This window comes from Thunnus albacares, chromosome 17 (assembly GCF_914725855.1).
Source record: "Thunnus albacares chromosome 17, fThuAlb1.1, whole genome shotgun sequence".
Classification (NCBI taxonomy): domain Eukaryota; kingdom Metazoa; phylum Chordata; class Actinopteri; order Scombriformes; family Scombridae; genus Thunnus; species Thunnus albacares.
In genome coordinates this window covers 4,684,611-4,707,681 of record NC_058122.1, presented here as the reverse complement: position 1 = coordinate 4,707,681, position 23,071 = coordinate 4,684,611, and the positions used below count along the sequence as shown (strand labels likewise).

At 40.0% G+C, this 23,071-nt stretch overlaps 2 protein-coding genes across 6 annotated transcripts; one reads left to right on the top strand and one right to left on the bottom strand.

The window, feature by feature from the left end:
* Positions 1–202: 202 nt before the first annotated feature.
* si:ch211-237i5.4 (protein slit) lies at positions 203–13,865 on the bottom strand. 4 transcript variants are annotated; one of them, XR_006398396.1, is made up of 7 exons: positions 13,091–13,865; positions 6,956–7,333; positions 6,036–6,181; positions 5,237–5,405; positions 4,989–5,151; positions 3,634–4,079; positions 203–888 (listed from the first exon to the last, which is right to left on the bottom strand). XR_006398396.1 is itself a non-coding variant. In XM_044330678.1 (7 exons), the coding sequence occupies exons 3-7, from the start codon at positions 7,259–7,261 to the stop codon at positions 3,784–3,786; spliced, it is 1,080 nt and encodes a 359-aa protein (XP_044186613.1). In that variant the 5' UTR covers positions 7,262–7,333; positions 8,113–8,260; positions 8,443–8,795; the 3' UTR covers positions 2,653–3,783. The 4 variants fall into 4 exon arrangements, 3 of the variants coding, with proteins under 3 accessions (XP_044186613.1, XP_044186612.1, XP_044186614.1); XM_044330678.1 differs by lacking the exons at positions 203–888; positions 13,091–13,865 and adding exons at positions 8,113–8,260; positions 8,443–8,795 and having other exon boundaries at positions 2,653–4,079; XM_044330677.1 differs by lacking the exon at positions 203–888 and having other exon boundaries at positions 2,653–4,079.
* A 100-nt stretch (positions 13,866–13,965) lies between these two features.
* On the top strand, positions 13,966–20,856 carry pex12 (peroxisomal biogenesis factor 12). Of its 2 annotated transcripts, none has more exons than XM_044330676.1 (4): positions 13,966–14,193; positions 16,708–16,832; positions 17,892–18,427; positions 19,492–20,856. In XM_044330676.1, the coding sequence occupies exons 2-4, from the start codon at positions 16,710–16,712 to the stop codon at positions 19,943–19,945; spliced, it is 1,113 nt and encodes a 370-aa protein (XP_044186611.1). In that variant the 5' UTR covers positions 13,966–14,193; positions 16,708–16,709; the 3' UTR covers positions 19,946–20,856. The 2 variants fall into 2 exon arrangements, with proteins under 2 accessions (XP_044186611.1, XP_044186610.1); XM_044330675.1 differs by having other exon boundaries at positions 13,967–14,193; positions 16,705–16,832.
* The last annotated feature ends 2,215 nt before the right edge of the window (positions 20,857–23,071 follow it).

Genomic DNA, 23,071 nt, shown 5'->3' with positions numbered 1-23,071 from the left:
TGCACCTTGATTATCCATGAAGCTGACTGCTGCTGGAGTTGAGTAAGGACACCATTGGTTTTCCCAAAGTTGAGAGACACACCATCAGCTGCACACAAATACGAAAGCCTTTTTGATTGATTGATATGAAAAACATACCAGAACAAATTATCCAATCAACAAACACATGAATGTGACGAACAAAAACATGAATGAACTACTTACCCAAGTAGTCTGATTCTTGGTGTGGCATTTTCAATGAGCTTGATGCTGACCACCTATTTCTCTGATGTGCCTTTGTTTGTGCTTACATCAAAGTGCACCATCAAGGTGCAGTAGAATGGCTAACACTTTACCAGGGCATGAAGATGGTCTCTCATGGTCATGGATTGTGTGTATTGGCAGTGTCTTTTTTAACATTTGTAGTGTGTGAAATATATGGTGCTGCAAAGTTTTTCTTCACCTGTGTGCAAAGGGCCCTTTCCGTGACTCCTTTTATAGTAGTCCCTACATATGATACACCTGACTTTGGAAACGACACCATTGTCTTTTTCATAGCAGAGCCAGTCATATCCCCAGGAGTCCACTGTATGGGCTCTTGCTGTCCTGGTTTTGGATAGGTCTTTTGATGTCAGCACTGGCTCATCTGTTGGTGTCACAGCCGGGATTATCATTTGGCCTGCCTAGGTTCCTGTCTTTGCCTCTTGTTGTGTCTCTCCCTGTGCTTCTTGTTGCATCTCCATACTCTCCAACTGTCTCTCTCCCTGTGCATCTACTGTCTCTCCTTGTGGCTCTTGTCTCGCCTCCCTGTGTCTCTCGTCTCTCTGTGCCTCTTGGTGTCTGTGCCCTTCTGCCTCCTGTTGTCTCAGTCTTTGTGCATTTCCTTGAGACTGATCGGCCTTACTCTGACTGCAAAACATTGAGGGATATATAAATCAATGGAATTGTCTGGTTTAGTGATATTCTGTATCAATCTAAATAATAGTTATATTGGTTTGTAATATGGTATGCTCACTCACTCATGCACCTTTTCTCTCTCACACAGACACGTACACACTCTGAGAGAGAATTTAGCTAGGCTACCTGCAACCTAGAATATATGGAATATGTCCCAATGTTGCTGTTCAGCAAATAAAATTGGTAGCAGTTTAACGTCAGCTGAAAAATGGATGAAAAAATGAGTTCGACCTGAGTAGACAACCATAGTTGAACCATGCAACTCTAGAACCAACTGTTTTACAAAGTCATCCATTTGCATGCACTTTGCTGCCGAATCTCACAAATGTTTTTCGTTAATTTGCTGCAATCTCTTAAAACGTGGTATTGTGGAGCACCGCATCTTTACCAGAAAAGGCCCACATTTGACTTGGGCCATTTGGGCCACATTTTCTATTTTACATGTGGGCCATTTCAGGCTCACATACATTTTGTCTGGGCCAGAAGAAGGTCAGCAGTGTTGCATCATTGCCTGAAGTGGCCCACTTCCGTATGCTATCTGCGTTAGCGTTAAGTGGTATTAAAAATTTGATTCAGTTAAGCACTAAATAAGCCAGCCATCTATCTATTGATAATAGCTAGCTTGCTTACCTGCATATAGTCCATTGTCTGTTCTTTTCAGTTGCACTCCGTTTTATTGATATTCCAAAATGAATTCAATGTAGCCTGCCAATGTATTACTAGTATACTTGTACATAATACAAGTATTGTATTTAGTGAAGAGTACTTTTCACAGAAAGTCTGAAAGCTATGCCATTTTTCCCATTTTTTCCCTCAGAAATTCTGTTTGTCAGATTTGTTTCTTATATGGCTTACACGTAATTTGCTATTTGGTAAATTTAGCCAAAGTGAAGTGTGTGAATACGTGAGCAAAGATTTCAGTTATTATAATTCAATCCTTTAACACAAATTTTAATACAGTTATTTGTACAATGCTTGAACAAAGCTTCAAAGCACACCTCAAACTGATTTTTATCTATTTCCAACGTCCATTCCTTGTAGGTCATTTAAGAGTTCACTCATTATTGAGAGTGATAATAGATCATATGTTAGCTAGCTAGCTGCATATTCAGACCAAATCAGGTGTTGCTGTGCACTGCTGCAGGGTTGTACGTGGTGGTGTGCAGGGGTGGGTGTGTATTTATTTGTGCTCTAGAAAGTAAGAAAAAAGCATTGATCTGATTCACTGCTTTCTTACCAGCTCCATCTCTTCATTCACTCTCTAGCCTCCTCTCCCTCTTTTTCTCTCATCTTTTTTTACTTTTAACGTTATCAAATGAAGAGAAATGTCCGCCCCGCTCCTCTTGGTGCCTGTTATAATGTGACTGTGGTTTGTAGTAATATACAAGTGCCACAAGATGGTGGTAGCTATATTTGAAGTACCATACAGGACCTGTGCAAGTGTCAGTGACTAAATTTTCCATAACACCAATGCCACAACACTGTAGAGAGCGAACATGTCACCCATCAGACGGAAGTTTGATGTCAAATTCAAAGAGAGAGTTTTGTAATATGCAGAGGAAAAGCTGGAAAAGGAGAGGAAAAGGAGAGGAAAAGGAGCAAAAGCTGCGAGAGATTTTGACACTGACCCGAAAAGAATCAGATACTGGAAAAAACAGAAGCGTGAGCTGCTGTTAGCTGACAAGAGGAGCTGTCTTGAGTTAGCTGGAGGTGGGAGGAAGAAAGTTAGCTTGGAGCTAACGTTAGAGAGACAGCTGATTGATATTTGATATTTGACTGTGCTGTTAACTGGCTATTAATGTTTATATCCAGCGTAACGTTACATAAGAGTTGTTTAGTTTTTAACTGACACTGGCCATATTTCCCCTCCGGTACTTGACCGGTCATACTTCACACAAGTTAAATTGAAATGTTTGTGTAATGTCTCACAATAAAAGTCGGGAAATGAAGGCTTTTAATTTTATTATTAGCATAATGCAGTAACAAAAATTTAACAGAGCAAACGGAAGCAGATCAGAAAACAGGGAAGCTTCGTACTAAAATATGAGCAAATGTACTTATCAAACAAGGGAATTAGGAATAAAGGCCTCTCTCTAATATAAGCCTGCTTCCAATAAAGGCCTGGTACCCCCTGCAGTTGAGGTAAATAAAGGCCCCAGCCACTATTAGAGAAAATACGGTATACCATTTAACCCTGACTTCTCACAAGACAATAAAGTTGGTTGGAGTACATGCAGTAACTTACAATAGTTAGCCAGTGTGATAATTTTGTTTTTTTCTGATAATCATATTGTAACAATTCAGCTCCTTGTCATGCATAACAAAGCACTGTAAATTAGACTAAATAAGAGATTCTGACCTGTTAGTGACTATGAATTTAGTCTGAGCTCATTAATCACGTGGTCGTCAACAAAAACCTCCATAGCTATTTAAATTTGTGACTTTGGTGACTCCTGGTGGTGGTATCAAAACAGACTGAAAACAACACATAGGTTGCACCACTTTTCACTTGCATTGCTCTATTTTTTTCTACAATGAAAAACAAAGAAATTCTACACATAAGGGCATTAAGGTACGGGAACTATTGCTTAAACTGAAAAAAGAAAATGCAAAAACTCAAACCACATGCCTTCAGATTTTCCAGACATATAGTACATGTCTTTAAATTTCAAAAAAAAAGAGAAAAGAAATTAGTACATTTCAGTAATCGTCCTTTTGAGGCAGCCATCTTTGTGCTTCATGCTGCAGGCCTGTTTTTCACAACAGGAGGCTGGGAGCTCACGCTTCAGTCTCAGTGTTTCCATACTGTCAGGTCCCCTCCTCCTCTCACTGGTTTAATCAAGGCTCTCAGGACGGGGGGCTCTGTGACTCTGTTTCCCATTTCTTTCCATGGTTCCTCTTCCGGTTCCTTTCTGCCATCACCAAAGCCGCCACCACAGTGACCAGCACGGTGACAGTGATAACGAGTACGGTGGCGGTCTCTGCGATGCAGAGCTGGCTGTCCACCCAAGCCAGCGAAGCCCCGGCCAGCTGCGGTGGGTCTTGGCACGTCACATTGCGGTAGTCAACAATGTGAAGATGGCGAACGTGCAAGATTTTGCTAAAGACGCGATGCAGCTCACAGTCACAACTCCATGGATTGCCTGGAAGGACAAGAAAAGTTCATGAAAAGGTCAAAAGGAGCTAAAAGTTAGTGTAGGCTCACAAATGTGCAGAGTCAAAAGGTGATCAGAACAGTCAAAAAAGAAGGCAGCATTCACATACAGTAAGTACGTCAATATCCTGAGGTGTAGTGTCCCTCGAAATCAGAAATATACTTTTTATTTCAGTTTTTTCCCATCATTGTATCTGGTTTCCTGCACCTGGCAAATACAGGATATGCATACAACCAACTTTCTGCTATTCTAGCTACTCTACCGTACCACATTCACATTACTCTCAATTCTAGCAGTATGCAACTTTTCAAAGTCATTTCTAAGACATCACATCACTGCATTTAAATATGACTACCAATGGTGATGGTGAAGGTGGAAATGTAAGTACATTTACTCAAGTACAAAATTGACACACAGTTTTGAGATGTAAGACATAGATGTTAATTTACTGCATTAAGATGTAATATGTCACATGATATGATTTAACACAAAATGTTCATGACAATGAGTAAAATTTACAATATACTGCGCAGTACTACTCTGATTTAGCATTGCACTCCTCCACACTCTATGGATTTGACATGGAGAAACTAAGATAAATGGGCTGAAAGCAACATACAGACCAGATCCATTTTTACCAGAACAGTTTCATTTTTCTACAAACAGATTTCTATAATCACATAAAAATCCTCATGACAGTCACTTCTAGTACATATTTGAATGCAGGACTTTTCAGTTTTTTCCAGTATTCTATGTCTAATCCTCATACGACTGAATAATGAAAAAATACATATTTTAAATAAGAGTAGTGCATCTTCACAAGATCAACAACAAAAGTCAAAAACCAAAAGTTAAAAAGGAGGTGATTAAGATAAGAGTATTAGTGACATTAGAGACCTGACAGCTGGATGTGTGTAGCTGTTGTATGTAGGCTGATGAAAGTTTTAAACTTGAGGTGACGCAGGTTGTTTCCCTCCAGAGCCAGAACAGCCAGGCTGTAGAGAGGAGCCAGAGCATCACTCTCTATCTGAGAGATGTTGTTATTATTCAGCTGGAGCACCTGCACAGACAGACAGGTTATAGACAGACAGGTATAGAGACAACCTGGTACATACACAGAGTCATTTCAATAGTATTTTATGCACCTCTAATCCAGGCAGCATATCCAGGCTCCCCTGCTGCACCACAGACAATCTGTTGTTGTGCAGGTAAAGCTGTCTGAGCCTGGAGAGGCCCCTAAACACACCAGGGCCGACCGACACCAACTGGTTATGACTGAGGTCCAGCTTCTCCATGTTGTCCAGATACTCCAAGCTGACAGCAGGAGGAAAGGACAGGGTGAGACACAGAGACAGGCAGGCAGACAGGAAGCTCAATCCACATGTGCTGAATGCTGTTGTCAGTAGCTTCATCTACTGATGGTTCAACTTGCATGGCACAGTGGCCCTGATACACCCATAGCACTCTCATCCAACATGGTGTGTTGGATGAGAGGGTGGATAAATAATAAAGAAGTGGGAGAAGCAGCTGGTTCTGAAAGTATTTTTTACTCACTTGAAATCTGCAACTGTTTTTTCCAGTTTGGTATGATTACTTACTCTGAGACACTATCTACAGGCCCTAGTTTACTTTGCTTACGTACCACACAAATATTCTGCAAAGTGGACCTGGTGTATCACCACCTTGTATCAAATGGATGATGGGTTGTGAAGTGTGATAAACATAAAGTTCCTTTGAAATGTAATTCTACCAAAATCTCATCAACGAAAATAAATTACTTTAAGGGCAAAGACTGTCAACATGAAAAGAAGAGGGCATTACATTTTTATGAGCAAATGTGTGCCAGTCCCTGTTCTGAGGAGGAGCTAGAGGAAGCTGATATCAATATGGAGTATGATGGTGGAAGATGGATAAACTTCTGAGGGCAGACAGACAGACAGCTACCTGTATCCAGATATATGACATAAGTTGTTGTGCTCCAGTCGAAGCTCTCTGAGAGCAGACAGACTGGTGGAGAAGTCGACAGGGAGAGATTTTAACTGGTTCCAGCTCAGATCCAGCTTCTCCAGGAAGGACAACGAGAAAAATGCCTGGAGAGAGAGAAAAACAGACAGACTTTCTTTTTTACATTCCTCCTTCCCTCTTTCCCTCCTTCCTTCACTTCACCTCTCCCTCTTTAATCTTTTATCTGAGCAATCTTTTATCCTCCATTCTTTTTCCCACCATCCATTCCAATTACCTTCTGTTCTTTCATTTAAATTGACATTTCAACTGCGTTCATAAAATACGGTGGCACTTCAAGCCGCACTTAACTAAACTTTTTGAATCTTGGTCATTTTTAACGGTATATTTTAATCAGATGAAGGATTTTAGAGAAACAAACAGAGCAAATAGCAGTTAATCCACAGTTCACATACGTGCTGAACCGTGGGGGGCGACCCGTAGGGATCACAGATCAACTACGTTCCGTTACACAACTACCGAACAGTGTCACAGAAACATTGATTTTTATCGTGAAACTGCTTTAGTCAGTGTTTTTACTGGTTTTAGTCACCGGGCCTGTTTGTTTTGGAGAGGAGACCTCTGCAGGTAATTCAGCTCCTGGTAAAAATCTGCTGAACAATGATGGAATCCTAACTGAGAGAAGCTGGTTAACAATTAAGACAACAACTCCCATGATCGCACGCTACTTCACAATGTCATCAAACTCCGTCTTTGTAATAGTTTGATTGAGAGACCCCTAGCAGCAGAAATGACATATGCGTTTAGTATAACATGTTTACAGTACAATTTTAAAAAGAGACAAACATAAATTTTCCTCAGAAGATTTTGCCTTCTATAGTTCTCCATCCCTCCATCCTTACCTGTGGTTGGATTTCTTGTATCTGGCTGTGGGTGAGCACCAGCACCCGCAGGGACCACAGTCCAGTGAAGGCTCGGGTGCCAATCTCACTCAGATTGTTTCCTCCCAGCTCCAGCAGCCATGTGCCGTGTGGGAGGCCTCTGGGAACGTGCTCGAACCCACGGGCACGACAGTCCACTAGTTCAGCATGCTCATAACAAATGCACTCGTGTGGACACAACCGCAAGCACTCAACCGATGGAAAAAGGAATGGGGGGGAATAAAAGGCAAGAAGGAGGAAGAATAGGACAGGGAAAATGAGACACATACTTCCTCGGACAGCAGGAGGAGTGAGGGTAGCTTGCTCGGAGGAGCAGTCAGCAAGTCAGCGTTGAGGAAACTGGAAATCAAAAAGCAAGAAGAGTATAATTTTTAGTTAACATTTAAATAGTTGATCTGATAAAGGTTTGGTGGATCTAATACGTGATTAAAGCTGTATTTAAGTTTGGGTTTTTTTTGGCCACTTGTGGGCAGCAGAACAAACTGAAAACACAACATTTGTTCATTAAGGTAAATGTATTTGCAAACAATTACATATTTACATGTCAAGTAGACACATAACAAACTTAACATTCATTTGGAGTTGAGTTTCTGGCCATCTGATGAATGTCCAATATTCACTCTCCTTTTAGCTCTATTTTGGTCTCCACCAACTCCTGAGGAAAATATCTGGCTCTTTATCTGCTAAATGCTCCACTATGTTCACCAGCTGGTTGCTGAATTTCTCTGTGTGCAATTTGGTAGCTTACAGTGTATGGAAGCAAATAAGGGTCATTAATATTTTAAGCTTGTGAAATGGTTTGTGAATGTGTAATAAAGTTTTGCAACTGTAGAAATATTTTGTGCATGTGTGAAAAGGTTTTGTGCACACAGATATAATTTGCATGTGTTATAATGTTTTGTAGCTGTAAAAATATTTTGTGTATATGTGATTAAAATTCATGCAGGAATATTTTCAACAGTGAGGTTTCACAAAGTCTGAGAGACGGTCACACAAATTTCCCACTTGTGTGTACAAAAGTGAAATTACATGAGAGATGGACACACACATTCGCTACCTTTGTGTGCAACACTGAAGTTACAAGCTACAAATTACGAGTTACGAGTAGGAATTTTCACCGTTTTTACAGCAAACGTAGAGTCAATCTGTCCAATCAGAGGGCAGGTGGTTCCGTTGCGTTCATCCCGCCGCAGGTCCTGAATTTTAAGATGGGCGATGGTGCGGGCTCTCTTGTGACCCAGGTGGGTTTAATTGTACTTGAGGATGCTGTAGATAATAATGGTAAACATTTGATGTGTTGTGTATTTAGCTTGCAGTTAGTTTGCTGTTATTGTAAGGCAACAAAATTGTCCAAATGCATATTTTCAAGTTCAGGAAGGCTGCTTTATGTACCCAAAATAGAACAGTAATGTAGCTTTAGGATGTTAGCAAATGTCCACTAGACTTACCGAAGCAGCATCAACACTGGCGAGGAACTTTTCAAGCTGAAGGCAAACCAAGAATAAAGACGTACCGTAATTATACATAGTTAGACATGAACACTGGCCCACCTCTTTGTATTTACAATTTTGTGGATTTAGGACAGTCAAGCTCCTGTGGGATTATAGAAGATTCATTGTAAATTTGATGATAGTATCAGGTTCATATTGACTATTAGCCTCATGGCTGTATACAGAGAACTGGATACAGCGTTGGGCGTGGGACTCCGGTCATTTCTATGAATGTGGTGTATGAAGCCAAAAAGGTTTGACTTCCCGGCTCTTCCGGGATCATTGGGCCTATAGCATGGATGTATAAAGAGAACTGGATACAGCGTCGGAGGCGGGGTCCCGTTCATTCCTATGAAAGTTGCTCAGTGGCGCATGAAGCAAAAAAAATCGACTTCTGGGTATGAAAGTGGCTAACTTGAATGGGGATAAAACTATTCAATCATGCGGCTCTTCTAGGCTTTTGAAATGTGATCGGGCCGAACAGATTTAATTCTGATAGTGAGACAAGTCATTTCGCGGGGGTTGTGACGCTCAAAGAAATGTATCCGCTGATTTACAGACGTCTCTTTCACAATGTAAGTCTATGGGGAAAGGTCTTTTTGCTTCAAAGCCTGGCACTCTTCCTGTATCCAGTTCTCTTTATACATCCATGGCCCATAGAGCAAGTGCACTAGCATTTCCTTTAACCCTGCCTCCCAACTGTTAAGGTTGGGAACAGCTCAAACATAAGAGGTTGGCTCATTCACATGAACAACAGTTTGCATGCTCGTAGCACCACGTGTTCATGAGCTTGCTTGCTTGTACCATGGCTCATACTAGTAGCCACAGCAGCTAGTATTTGTTTATTAGGCAGCAGCACTGCCTAAATTATGTTAATTTAATAATCAATCTTTATGTACTATGTCAGATGTATTGCTAATGTCCATGCAAATTGATAATAAAGCCTAATATTGCACAAAGTTAATGTGTATTAACGTAATATTGTGCTTTATTACAAGGTAATGGTTGTCCGGTCTAAACTCTTTAGCGTTTGTGTGCAATGGAAGCGGATAGATGCCATGAAGGAAAAACCCACTTCTCAACTGGCCAGCTGGCTATCTTCTCTCTTCATGGGTTGTCTTTGACATTATATGTTAATTATGTGGTAACACGATCGGCGTGATTCCTCTTTACCATTACTGATGCTAGATGGTTAATACATAGATTATACTTGAAAGTTTGGTGGCCAACTGTATGTTTCACTTTTGCTATGTAATGCTTTACTAATCCCGGACATCCATGTGTAACAGTACTGCATGCCCAAATATCAATTTGCACAGTCGCATGTGTAGACTCATGTTTTAAATGTGATTGACAAGCCTAACAATGTAGATCATGCATTTTATTTAATATTATAATAATCTGTCTTTGTCAGTTTGTTTCCCAATATTGTCACTCTCATTGTTTTGTTAAATGCTGATTATTTTTCTCTTTTTTCACTGACATCCCAAAGCTTGGTGGCGTGCAGTTATCAACAGCTCACCCATGCATCCATCAAATGAATTTATCTGAGTCTCTAAAGTGGCTGGGCAATATGTGAAAACATAAATCTCACAATGATTACCTACCTTCTGGTAAAACTGTGTACATCTATAATGTGTGATAAGAATCTCCAAAACAAGTACAATGGGTAACAATCTTTACTGATTTTACCTCTCAGTACATGTATGTTCCAAAGTAGTGGTGATGTCATAAATTATGCTCATATCTACACTTATAAAACTCAAACACAAGATAAACTTCCCCCCTTCAGCAGTTGAAATTAAAAACAGCCTTCTAGTGTCAAACTCTGCACATACATCATTCTGCACAATGAAGCTCAAACATCTTATGGAGACAACAAGAAAAATAACAACACTTTTGTCTTTTCAAAAATATTCTGTACTCATTTTCTGACATTGGGGAATAAAGAGAACAGACACACCACCAGTTGGTGAGGCTGGGGAAGATGAGTGGAGGCAAGGGAGGAGAGGCAGGAGGAAATAAAGGAAGAACACAGAACATGAATAAACAGAGTGATGAACACATATTTAAAAATTGAAAATATATATAATTACACTACACACAAGAGGTGGAGACATATCCTCACACAAAGAGGACTGCCCTGTCATATTTACAAGTTCTTTTATTGATGAAAATACACATCCTGTTGAGGCTACAAGCTGGTATGGACAACTGGGACCAAATTTATACAAAGAAAACTTGAAATACAAACTTTACTCACTTTGGATCATAGAGACTGTGTGATGCTACTTAAAAAAAATAAATTTCCCCAATTGGTGAAATGAACTCCATCTTGCAGAAATATGCCAGGGCAGTGAAACTTTATGCAAGGACGCCTTACACTGTCTCCACCCAAATCCCTGACAAATGTGGCCATCACTCTGTTCACCCACATTCTGGCCTTGTTGAGCTTTCCTGGACCTGCTTTCCTCCAGTGATGTCACTCATTGATGGAAGATAGGATAGTTGTCATGGAGGAGCAGCAGGTCCTGCTTCATCGTAGTGACAAGCTCCACACCTTTGATGTTGCCAAAGTTGTTGCCGCCACAGTGGATGAGCAGAACATCTGGAATTGTTCTTCCTTTCAGGGACTGATAGAAAAAGGGGAGAAGGTTCATCCATCTCAGACCACCTCAACCAAACCACCACACACAGCCATCCAGCCCGAGGTTGCTCCCAGTGGTGTGTCTGTCTTTCTTCCTCATCTCAAATCAAACAAACAGAAACAGAGCAACAGTATGTAATAAGGCTGAATGATTGGTTTGCCTTGATTGACAAGTTGCTTGCCAATGTTGATGCTGCTAGGGGACATTGGCTAACATCCTAAAGCTATATTACTGTTTTATTCTGGGTACATAATGCAGTGTTCCTGAACTTGAAAATATGCATTTGGACAACTGCATTGCTTTACAATCACAACTAAGTGCAAGCTAAATACGCAACACATTAAATGTTTACCATTATTATCTGCAGCATCCTCAAGTACAATTAAACCAACCTGGGTCACAGGAGAGCCCGCACCATCGTCCATCTCAAAAATCAGGACGTGCAGGGGGATGAACGCAACGGAACCACACTGCCCTCTGATTGGACAGATTGACTCTACGGATTCAACTGTAAAAACAGTCAAAATTCGTACTCGTAACTCGTAGTTTCTAGCTTGTATCTTCACTGTCCTACACACAGGTAGGAAATTTGTGTGTCCGTCTCTCAGACTTTGTGAAACCTCACAGTTATATTGTGCAATATTCCTGTACAAATTTTAATTACACATACACAAAACATTTCTAAAGCCACAAAACATTTTTACATGTGCAAATGATATCTGTGTGCACAAAACTTTTTCACACATGCACAAAATATTTCTACAGTTGCAAACCATTTCACAAGCTCAAAATATTAATGACTGTTATTTGCTTCCATAACAGTTTTTAGCTGAAAGCAGCTGCCTACTCTGGAAATTGTGACTGGAAACAAGAGGATGGAATTTGGGGGCTGAAACACCAAAACAATGAGCTAAGAGAGTCAAAATAGCTCTGCACAGATAGAAAGGACCTGCGTTGTTGGGTGACAAGCAACCTCTGTTACATTACACATAGTAATTTTATCAATTGTAATAAGAGATTATTGACCAGTGGAGCTTTAAAGTTTAAGTCAGACTAAATTTTTCATCTGTGGTTTGATGTGTTTCTGTAGATGTTGAAGTGTCTTCCTTCACTTCAGGAGGGACTTGATTAGTGACATCATTATACTGTGGTACTTTGTTGACATCAGTGGTGACGGTAATAGTAAGTAGACAGTAGTATATTATTGTTATTATCATTATTATTATTATTAGTTTTTTCTTTTATTCTGTTATCTTTGAGTTTTTTTGGCAACACACACCACAACAGCATTTCCAATTTCTCGAAAATAATTTCTTCGCTTTGTCCCTTAGAATGGCCCTACAAGCACACATGATGTCTACACATGCCTGCATTAGAAGAAAAAGTTCATCATTACATAACCAACTTTTTTCAGATCTTTCTTGTATTTGTTACTCTTGTTTTTGACACAGGATTTTCATCAGATTTTTCCTGCCTTTCCAATCCAAATGTACTTTAAGTACATAATCACAGTCATTAAAAGCAGAGCAGAAGAAGGGATTAAATTCAGCCTGACGACACGCATTTCACACACACACGCACACACATGCACAGTGACATAGTATAAAAGCAATACAGCATTTATTTCTTATTGACTGGAAAGCAGCCAAAACTTCATAACACAGTCAATACAAATGCATAAATAATAAATAAAATAATAATAAAAAAAAAATGTGTTACATAAAAGACAATATATTTGTTCCTGATAATACATTTTTCACACTCATAAAACTGGAGGAAAACCAAACAGACTGTGAAAATTATTACATGTATATGTGCGATTTTTTTTAAGAGAAAAACTGCAACTAACTACAATTACAATCCAAATCACAAAGAGTAAAACCCAACTGAAACAAAAATCATTTGGTCTGATTCCATCTCTGATGTCTCAGCCTGCTGTTTCCAAACTCCTGACTCACCTCCTCTACTGATGAAGAACCCAGACGTCTCCATCCTGGATCACAAACCTCTACATGTCCTCTGACTTCATGGGATGACAGCTACACAAAGACAGATTGGGGGTTGATGGACAGAGAGAAAAACAAAGACAGAGTGATGATGGCGATGATGATGATGTTGGGAGACTCTCAGTGCGGTCAGCTGTGTCAGTAATCCTCTAATCCCTCTCCAATCACCAAATGTTTCCTCTCATCCCCTGAACTCTGGCAGCTTGTCTTGTTTTCATCTGCTTTCAGTCTCTGTCCCCCTCCCTCTCATTTCCTGTTAATACCACCAGGGAGACTTGGTGTCCTTCCATCCGTCTGTTTCACTGACTTTAATATTATATACAGACTGTTAGCATCTTGTTGAGTTAATCTCCTGGCCCTGTCTTATAGAGGGGCTCCATATCAAAATTTTCTTTTAAGACCATAATATTTTAATTCATGGTGTGCCCACATTGTCCATTTTCACTTCAATTCAGCTTTATTCAGCTTTAACAACACTATTTATTCCTGAGAGGGCAACTGTATACACAATACTTGGGAAAAGAAAGGAAAAACACTCAAAATCACAAAACAGTCAAATGCTGAGATTAAAAACTATCAATAACAGAGGTGATATTGTTCCCAACTTTGCTTAATTAAGCAATTAAGCATTGCTTGATTCTCGTGCTCTCACAAATAATAAATAACGCTACAGATTCTTCTTCATTCTATTTGTTGTTGTTTTTCTATAGACTTATCACTATTCAAATGATTTAATGTCATGAATGCAGACACTCCGACACAGTAGGTGGCGTAACAATACTTCTGACGTTGGTTTGCGACCCGCCAATAAACACAGAAGAAGAAGAAAACGAAGTGCGGAAGTGGTGGTTGTTTTGGGCACTGTGCCATCCACGCACAGTACACAGTAGTACATGGAAAAGACATGGAAAATGAGCAGTCTCCTCTGTTTTTGTAATGTTGGCCGTGACATGAAGTCTTTTTCAGGGAGTGTGTGATGTTAACGGAGCCTGAAGAGAGGAGACGTCAGTGACGCAGTCCTGCTAACTTTCAGCTAGCTTTAACTGCAGAGGAAGGTATGTTGTCCAAGTTTTAACCACATGACTGCATAAATAAACCGTGACAACACCTCCTTTACCATCAATATAATGAATTTAAATTAAAATATCTTTGTAAGCAGTGGTTCAGTTCTTGTTGTAGTTGGATAAAACGAGAGAACTGCTTCTACCTGCAGTCTAGCTCAGCTTTGTATTGAACCTTCGGAAGTATCTTTCTCTCTTTTATTAACACTTCATTCACATGTAGTTTCCCAAAGCTACTCTCTTGATAAAAGAGCTAACATTTCATTTCACAACTTCAAAGGTGGACTTGAAGTCACGGGTTTTCATTTTGACTGCATTAATACTGCATTTATACTGTATATTTCAACTAATATTTATTTATTTATACTATTCTTGCTTTTTAAGATATTTATAGATCCCATTTCTCAGCTTTATTATTTACACTGTTGTAGTATGATGCACTTTTTCCACATATTTATTATCTTTATTATCTCTCTCTTTTTTTATATATGTTATTGTTCTATATTGTAGTATGATGCACATAGTTGACATATTTCTTATTTTCTATCCGTTGTTATGATTTCTTTATGCTTAGAAATGAAATGAAATAAAGGCTGATATTCAAAGTTTGATAGAACTTAAACCTTTATTGAGGCGACATTACAACCTTCATTATTCCATATGTACATATTAGAACTGTGGTGAACATGCCCAATTTCAAGAAGAAAAAGAGGAAAAAGTTATTTAAACATTAATGAATATACAATTGAATTTCAGTATTCCATTAAAGAAAAATCACAAAAATGTTTGTGTATGCTGTCAGTTATAGTTCTTAGAAAGAAAGGAAATATACAAAGAAAGAAACAAAATCTTTCTTTCTTATTAAATTCTTATAAAGGAAACAAAAGGAATCAGCAAGTCAGACTTTTAAAAAAAAATGGAAATCGGAATCAACCAAGAAATTTGCAATCAGTGAATCTCTAATTAGAATCAGGACAGGTTCACAATTTTTCAAGAATGTCTTATAACAACAGTCAGGTGTCCATATGAACCGTGAAAGAGGTTTTCCTCACTGTAATCATTCCTCCTGTTCATACTGGCCATACTGGGCGCCAAAATCCACAGTTGATCTAAATGAAGCTTCAGCAGTCTGAGTTAGTCATATCAAGTGGATATCTGCCACATTTACAGTCTTTTTAGACAGCGTTTCCCTGTTGAGCTGTGGTGGAAGTATAGTAACAAAAAGAGGAAGTTTGGCACTAAAAAGACATTGAAAGATATCTACTTGATTTGACTCATTTGGATGCCTGAAGCTTCATATTAGCTTCAGATAAACTTTTAAATACATTTTTGCACAGACTGTGGATTTTGTCCCCAATCACTTCCATTGTAAGTGCATTATGAAGGGATCTTCTAATGGTCAGTATGAACAGGAGGAATGATTACAGCAAGAAAAACCTAATTCAATGTTTATTTGGGCTTGAAAAATTGTGAACCCGTCCTTTAACCTTTACCTAGGGGCCACTGTGACCTCCATTTGTCCATATGTACATATCAGAATCAATAGTTTTTGTTAATAATAAATATATCCTATCTTCATAATTTTGCACAAAAAGACTTTTGGAAGTCTACAGAAGAACAATTGAAGATTTGTAATGTTTATATCATTTTTAATATATTTTAAAAGAAAAGAGCAGGAAACATTTAGGTTTCAGGTTCTGACATTCATTCATTTGACTGTTTGTTTCTCCCCCATCACTGACTCTGCTGAATAGTTAGCAGCCATACCAGCACTAGATGTTTGAAGAAATACAATGTCATATAGCATATATAATTAAATGTTTAAACTAGCAATTACAGTAATAATCAATCACTTTAAAATATGTTACTTACTTAGCTACAAAGCTACTCAGGTATGTCAAATACATTTCTATAGGAAATGCATATGGGTCATTTTTGAGGCACTTATGGGAAGTTGGGTTGATGATGAAACAAAAACTTATAAAATTGTAAAATTTTGATTGTAAAACTTGACTGCATAGTCCCAGTTTGTCTCTCTCATGCGTTAACATGACATTCAGGATAACATGACAATCCTCAAAGACTCTTCTGTTAATCTGGATGAAAAAAGTTCAGTCTGCTGCACAATGAAGAATATTTTTACCCCATTGCTCAAGTTGCAACTCTGTTTCCTGACCCAAACAAAGATGGTAGCTGGAAAGTCAATTTGTACAACGTAAATCTTAAGTTTTAAGTTTTGCTATCTTTGTCTATTCTAAAGTTATTTTCCATTCTTATTTAATATTTCATTCATATATTCAATTAGTGTTTTAAACAACTTTATGTGTTTTCTAAAATATCATCAGAGATTTATCTGTCAGACTAACTGATGCTTCACCTCTCGACTTAAATATAATAATAAATGAGAGACAAGACCGGGGCGACTGTTTGCCATGTCTCCAGTGGATTTCACTATTTGTCCACTTGCACTTAAGAGTAACATGTAGTTGTGTTGTGGTTGTGCAGCAGCCATGGCGGAGGCCGGAGCCCACCTGACCTCCACAGCTGTGAACGAGCAGCCGTCAGTGTTTGAGGTCCTGGCACAGGAGTCTCTGATGGAGGCGGTCAAACCTGCACTGAGACACGCCGTGAAGGTAAGCGCTACACCTTCACCATTGAAGTGACTGTTCGCTAAACCCCTCCTCCAAACAATGATTGTTCAATCATAGCTTAGCAACTGTAACTAGGCATGGCAGGCCTGTCAAGCTTTGCAGTTCTCCTCATGTTGAAGTGTTGTACATGGAACTTGAAGGGTGGTGTCTATTTAAACAAAAGAGCTCAATTGTAAGGAGTAAATTATACAGTATGTTTATCTGCTGTAAACATTAGCAATAGCATGTCTGGCTATTTGGTGTGGGGAAGTTTACGCCCTAGTAACTCCAGCCAAACTTGCGTTAGATAGCGTTTCATTTGCCAAACTCATTTCCTCATCCTCAATTAAAAAAATATATGTACTTATATTAAACATATGTATGTCAAAGTATATGTCTAATCACCTTTTTGCTAGTATATTTTTCTATAGAAAGCATCCAAAATTGTGTTAAAACAAACTACATTTGATTTAAGTTTTATGTATTCTACTGTACTATGATACTGTGGCTAACAACAACGTGTCTACATGGACAGTCAGATGATGAGGATGCTAACGTTTAGTCTGGGACACGCAGCTTTAGCTTCAGTCTTTTCGCACAATATCATAAAGCCATCAAGTGCGTATTTATCTTTTTACAGGGTTCTTATATTTCTTATTAAAACAAATAAACTGGAAGCGTTAGCTTGCGCTAGCAGGCTACAGCTAAAATCTGTTAGCGACAGTCAGCATTTCAGCCAACAAAATCCTTCATTGTCAGCTAGAAATGACGAGCTACTCGTGCTAACTTCTGTCTGACATCAAGGATTGTGACAAAAATGTCAACTCATTTCATCTGCTGCTGTTCTCAACGTAAACTGCACATGTGCAGCATTTGAAGGAAAAGCTTTGCAACAGTAACTAACTGACAGTATCAGTCAAAAATACTGTAAAGCTTGTCAGTGTGCTTGTTTTTACTTTTGAGAATGTTTTGTCATTGCGTAAAGCAGTTTAAACTACATTCGTATAAAATTCTTCTTCACAAATAAACTTCAACCTTGGCTTTAATCTTTTACCTTCTCAGGTTCTGGCAGAGTCCAACCCGTCCCGCTTTGGCTTTCTGTGGCGACGCTTTGATGAGCTCTACCTGCTGCTGGACCTCCTTCTCCAGAACCACTTCCTGTCTCACTGTAGCGCCTCCTTCTCTGAGAACTTCTACGGCCTGAAGAGAGTGTCAGGCGGTCGAGGACTTCCTCTTCACCTGGGGTTGCACAGGAAGTCACACTGGCGCTCTCTTCTTTTTCTATGCGTGATGCCGTACCTGCGGGCCAAGCTGGAGGCCACGCTGGCCCGGCAGAGGGACGAGGAGGACTTCTCCATCCGGCTGGCGCAGACCAGGAGCCAGAGGCTGTACCGGGCGGCCGTGGCGGCGTACCCATACGTCAGCTCAGCCTGGCAGGCCTGGGTCTTCTGCCAGCAGCTGCTCTTCGTCTTCGGAGTCGCCAAGACCCACAGTCCCCTGCTATGGCTGGCCAGGGTCAGACTGGCACGACTTAATGCTCAAGATATCAGAGACATGGAGCTGAAAACCAGCAGAACTGGCAGCCCAGCTGGTGGGAGGTACATCTCAATTTCAAACAATTCTAAATGTCTGTCTGTTATTAATGTTAAAACAATAGTTTATCCAAAATGTCAAACAGCTGTAACATTTCAGTATCCATCTGCAAATGTACAATAGACTGATGCCCTGCTTTCAGTCTCACAGGAAGCACTCTTTTGTCCTTGATCAGTACTTAAGTTTATAGATGATAATGGTTGGTGTTGGGTCATGGTTTGTTTAGAGTCTGCCATCCTACTGAAGGAGGCCAGATTTGTATGTAACCAGAAAGCAAAGCCGACCTAAAAGACTGAATTCAGGGCAAAAAAAACCTAACACTTTAGTCCCAAACAGTCAGAAAATGCTCACAACTTGAAAACACATTTTTATCCTTCACTGCAATAACTAAAACCAACAGCTGCCTGGAAGGAAGAAAAGCAGTTTAGAAACTAACTGTGTGCTTTGGAAAATAGTGAGCAGGAATTGGAAGTGTACATGATTTGTACTCATTGGGCTCAGACATGCAAATTCACTGGCACTGCCAGTTTTTAAATCTGCCAGCTGAATCAGAAGTCCTGGGCAGAGAAACTGACATGATGTCAGATGTGCCCCTGAGCAAGGCACTGTTAGGAACACTGTTGTCCAGGCTAACAGAGCACCATGTTTGCACTGCAACGTATTGTGCAGAGAGACTCAAAAACATTTATATACTTGTGCAGATTTGTACTAAAGTGACTAATTAAAGAGAAATTATACTATTCGTGTAGTTGTCCTTTCTGCACAGGGGGAAAATCAGTTAAGAAATATCAAAAATATCAAGCTGAAATCAATTAAAATGAAAATAAACAATTAACATATACATTTCAGTAGTTTTTAGGAAAATTCTTTCACTCTGACATTTTTTAGCATCTTACTAAAGTAGCATAGTTAGCATAGTTTTATATAACTATTCACTCTTTATGTCTGCTACTGTTTGGTTGTATGGAGAGATTTAGGTTAAGAATATGAAACTCTTGTTGAACAAGGCTTGATGTCAGACAAAGACCTTAAATCCTTCACCCACAATGCATTGTTCTTCTTTTTGCAGCCTGGTGCAGAGAGCGTGGTGGTTGATGTCACAAGCAGCGAGGGGTGCAGCCGTCTCCCTCTCCACCTCCCTCTCTCTGGGTGTCTTCTTCCTGCAGTTCCTGGAGTGGTGGTACTCCTCTGAAAACCAGAGCACCGTGAAGACCTTGACCTCCCTGCCCGCACCCCCACCCCCCCTCCACCTGCAACAGGAGGAGAGCTGCTGGGATTCTCCGTCTATCTCCTCCGATCACAGCGAAGACGCTCAGCTCGGCGCGGCCCGGCCCGACCCAGACAGCAGCAACTGTCCGCTGTGCCAGAGGCTTCGTACAAACGCCACGGTGCTGTCCACCTCCGGCTTCGTCTTCTGTTACCGCTGCATCTACACGTATGTGAAAGCCAACCGCCGCTGCCCAGTCACCGGCTACCCCACCGAACTGCAACACCTCATCAAGATCTACTCGCCAGAGAGCTAGACCACATGTTCAACTGTGACCACATATTCAGGTTCAGCTCCAGCATGTTTGGAGGATCTTTTTCAGAAACCAGTGGCCTTGTTTTTAAAAAGTGAAACTCTCAGCTGGTTCAGGAGCTGCAGCTTTTTCTAATATTGAAATATTTCTGTTGGAAAAGCACAGTGTGATTTTTTTTTTTTTAGCCATTCTAGCAGCGTGGCTCTAGAGATGGAAATGTCGGTCTGTTAGTCCGTCAGTTCTCCACTTTGCTTCAGACTGAAATATCTCACCAACTACTGGTTGAAGTAGAAGGTTTGTACAGACATTCATGTCCCCTGATGCTGCCTCTGGTGCCTCCAGCAGCTCACGATTTTAGTTTGTCCAACACTTTGGTTTATGTCCAAATACCTGCAAAACTAATGACATTCCCATCAGCCTCAACTGTACTTTTATTGCTAATTAGAAAATGTTAGCATGCTAACATGTGAACATGGTAAACATTATACTTGCTGCTACCTGCTTAGCATCAGCATGTTAGCATTTAGCAGAAAGCACCACTGTGCCTAATGGCTGTAGACATGTTCTTTTGTATTGACTTCACAGACTCACGGTTTTTGATCAATTGTACAGTGATACAAGCTAATTTAGATGTGATGCTAAAATTCTATTTCAGCTCACATTACATTGAATATTTTAAAAATCTGTATTAAATAGATTCCTCAGTGGTATTAGGGTATTGATTTTTTGAAACTACTGTAACAGTACAAATGCTGCCTTTGGTGTATATAAGGGGAGTTACCTTTTGCATTGGCTGGGAGCAGTTGCAACCAGGGACACTCCAAGAAGTAGGCAAGAAATAGTGCAGCACGTATGCTCCTGTGAAATTTTCATTTTTGTACAAATTAAATAAAGTTATATTGTTTAAGTGTTAATTACTGAGCTTTAGAGGTGCCCTTAGGTGTTACCTTTGAACAGAGCCACGCTAGCTGTTCCCACCTGTTTTCAGTCTTTATGCTAAGCTAAGCTAATCGGCTGCTGGCTTGAGCAAGTGAATCAGCATATTTCCCAAAATGTCGACCCTATAAGAATATTTAGCTGAATTTCACATCGTGTGTGGAATAGGAGAAAAACTATCGTTATGAGTAATGGGAAATGTAACAGGCAGTCAGTGAATTGCTTTATTGAGTTTCCAGACAAGTTTAACAACAGGCCCACTTAAAAAAACAACAAAGAAACAGATAATCAGGATCAACGTCACAACATTACAGTGAGAGTAATAAAAAAAAAGGGCTTCATTAAAATGTCCACAAACCCCTGAAATAAAACAGAGTGTGAAGAATCATAAAGAGTCACCTTCCCTTTTTAAGCTCCTGGCTGCAGCCGAACCAACACAATTCATCAACAAGAAATCAGGACAAGAAGAAAAACGGGGCTGAAACAAGTATCATCATCATTATCAATAATAGTCACAGTAATAGATTGCTCGAATAGCGTGTATTGCACATGTGTACACATATATGCACTTTATATACATGTGAGTCAGCAAGAACTAGACACATGTTGTATTGTTGCAACAGGAAAGATTGGAAAAAAAAGAAAAGAAAAACGACAGCACGGACAGAGAAGAATCAGGAATGTGCTTGTGATCAGTTCCAACAAAACGGCGTTTCGAATTTTCAGTCACGAGCCGGACGAGAGAAGGGTAACACAGCGAACGACTCTCCTCGAAAACAGGAGGAGGTAAAAGAGAGAGAGGAGGTGACAGTCACACTGATACTGAACCTCCTCTGTCCCACTCAAAAGTCCAAAAATACCCAGAAAGACCCCTCCCCAACGCATCATAGCAGGACACTACATTTACACCACAGTATCAAACATATCAAGAAATATACAGTATTAAGTCATATAGCAAAATAGTCTTGAGTGTGTGTGAAAGTGTGCATTCCACCTCAGTGTGTGTGTGGGTGGGAGCAACAGTAAAGCTCTGGACTGCGACGGCGAGGTTTTTGTCACCCTGACGACACAAACCATCAAACTCTGTCAATACTGTCAATATTGTATTGTTAAGAGTTTTTAATGTACACGATATAAACTCTGCTGGTGCCCCTTCTTTTCAGTAGGCCTCAGGACCAGAGCCCAGACGGCCATGGTGGCCCCTCTGTAACGCAGAACTCCAGTCAGTCTCAGGACAAACCGACCAATAACAGCCTCTTAAAGCTTCAGTCCGCTATCTGTGCTTCTGTGTGCCCACTGGTAGCTGTGCAAAATCAAGCGACCACCACCACGTAAAGGATAACTTTGTTTGCTACAGCTTGGGTGTTATTTTTGTAATATTAGCCATCATTTCTTATTACACCATTGTACCCACCAAAGTAACTGCTGAAATCTCAGAGCACAGCAGCATCGCTACAGCTTTTTTTAAATGATCTTTCCTTAAAGGCGTTTGCAGTGTTGCAGTTGTGTGAGGAAAGGTGCGGGGGTGGAAGGGGTTTCAGACGCTGTTTGACGATCCAATGAGCACTTGAGTTGAAACCTACAGACGCCTCGAGTCCAATAGGGCAAGAAACATGAGCGATCAGACAAGTCAGGTTGTAAACAAGCCAACAGTTAAGGCAGATTATCTAAATTATTGGTTTAGATCATCTGGGCATGGCAAGCCATGTTGCCTTCAAGTTCCCATCAAGTACAGCACATCATAGAGACTCAGAAACCAACTAGTGCTCCTGTAACTCGAAGACTATCTGGCTCCAGGTATTCTGTATGTCAGTTAATTTTGGCAATATGATGAAACATAACTTTATTTAGGAAAAAGCACCATGTGAGCACAATACAAACTATGATGATAAAGGTGTTAGAACCAGGTTTCGACACAGACAGGGCCATAAAATGACAGCATGATGCATAACCCAGTTGATATTGTACTCAAGTGGTGCAAATTCACAAACAAGTTAGCAAATCAAATCACCAAAAAGCAACTGAGACAGTGAACCTTGGGCTTTTGGAGCCCCTAGAGATCTCTGGTTCCAGAGGGGTCACCAGATAAATCTGTGTGATAATAGACAAGTTAGAAATTAACAAAAACAAGGAATTAAAGATTGTTCTCAAATCTTTGCTTTTTATTGTGAAATATTGGATCATTTCAGACCT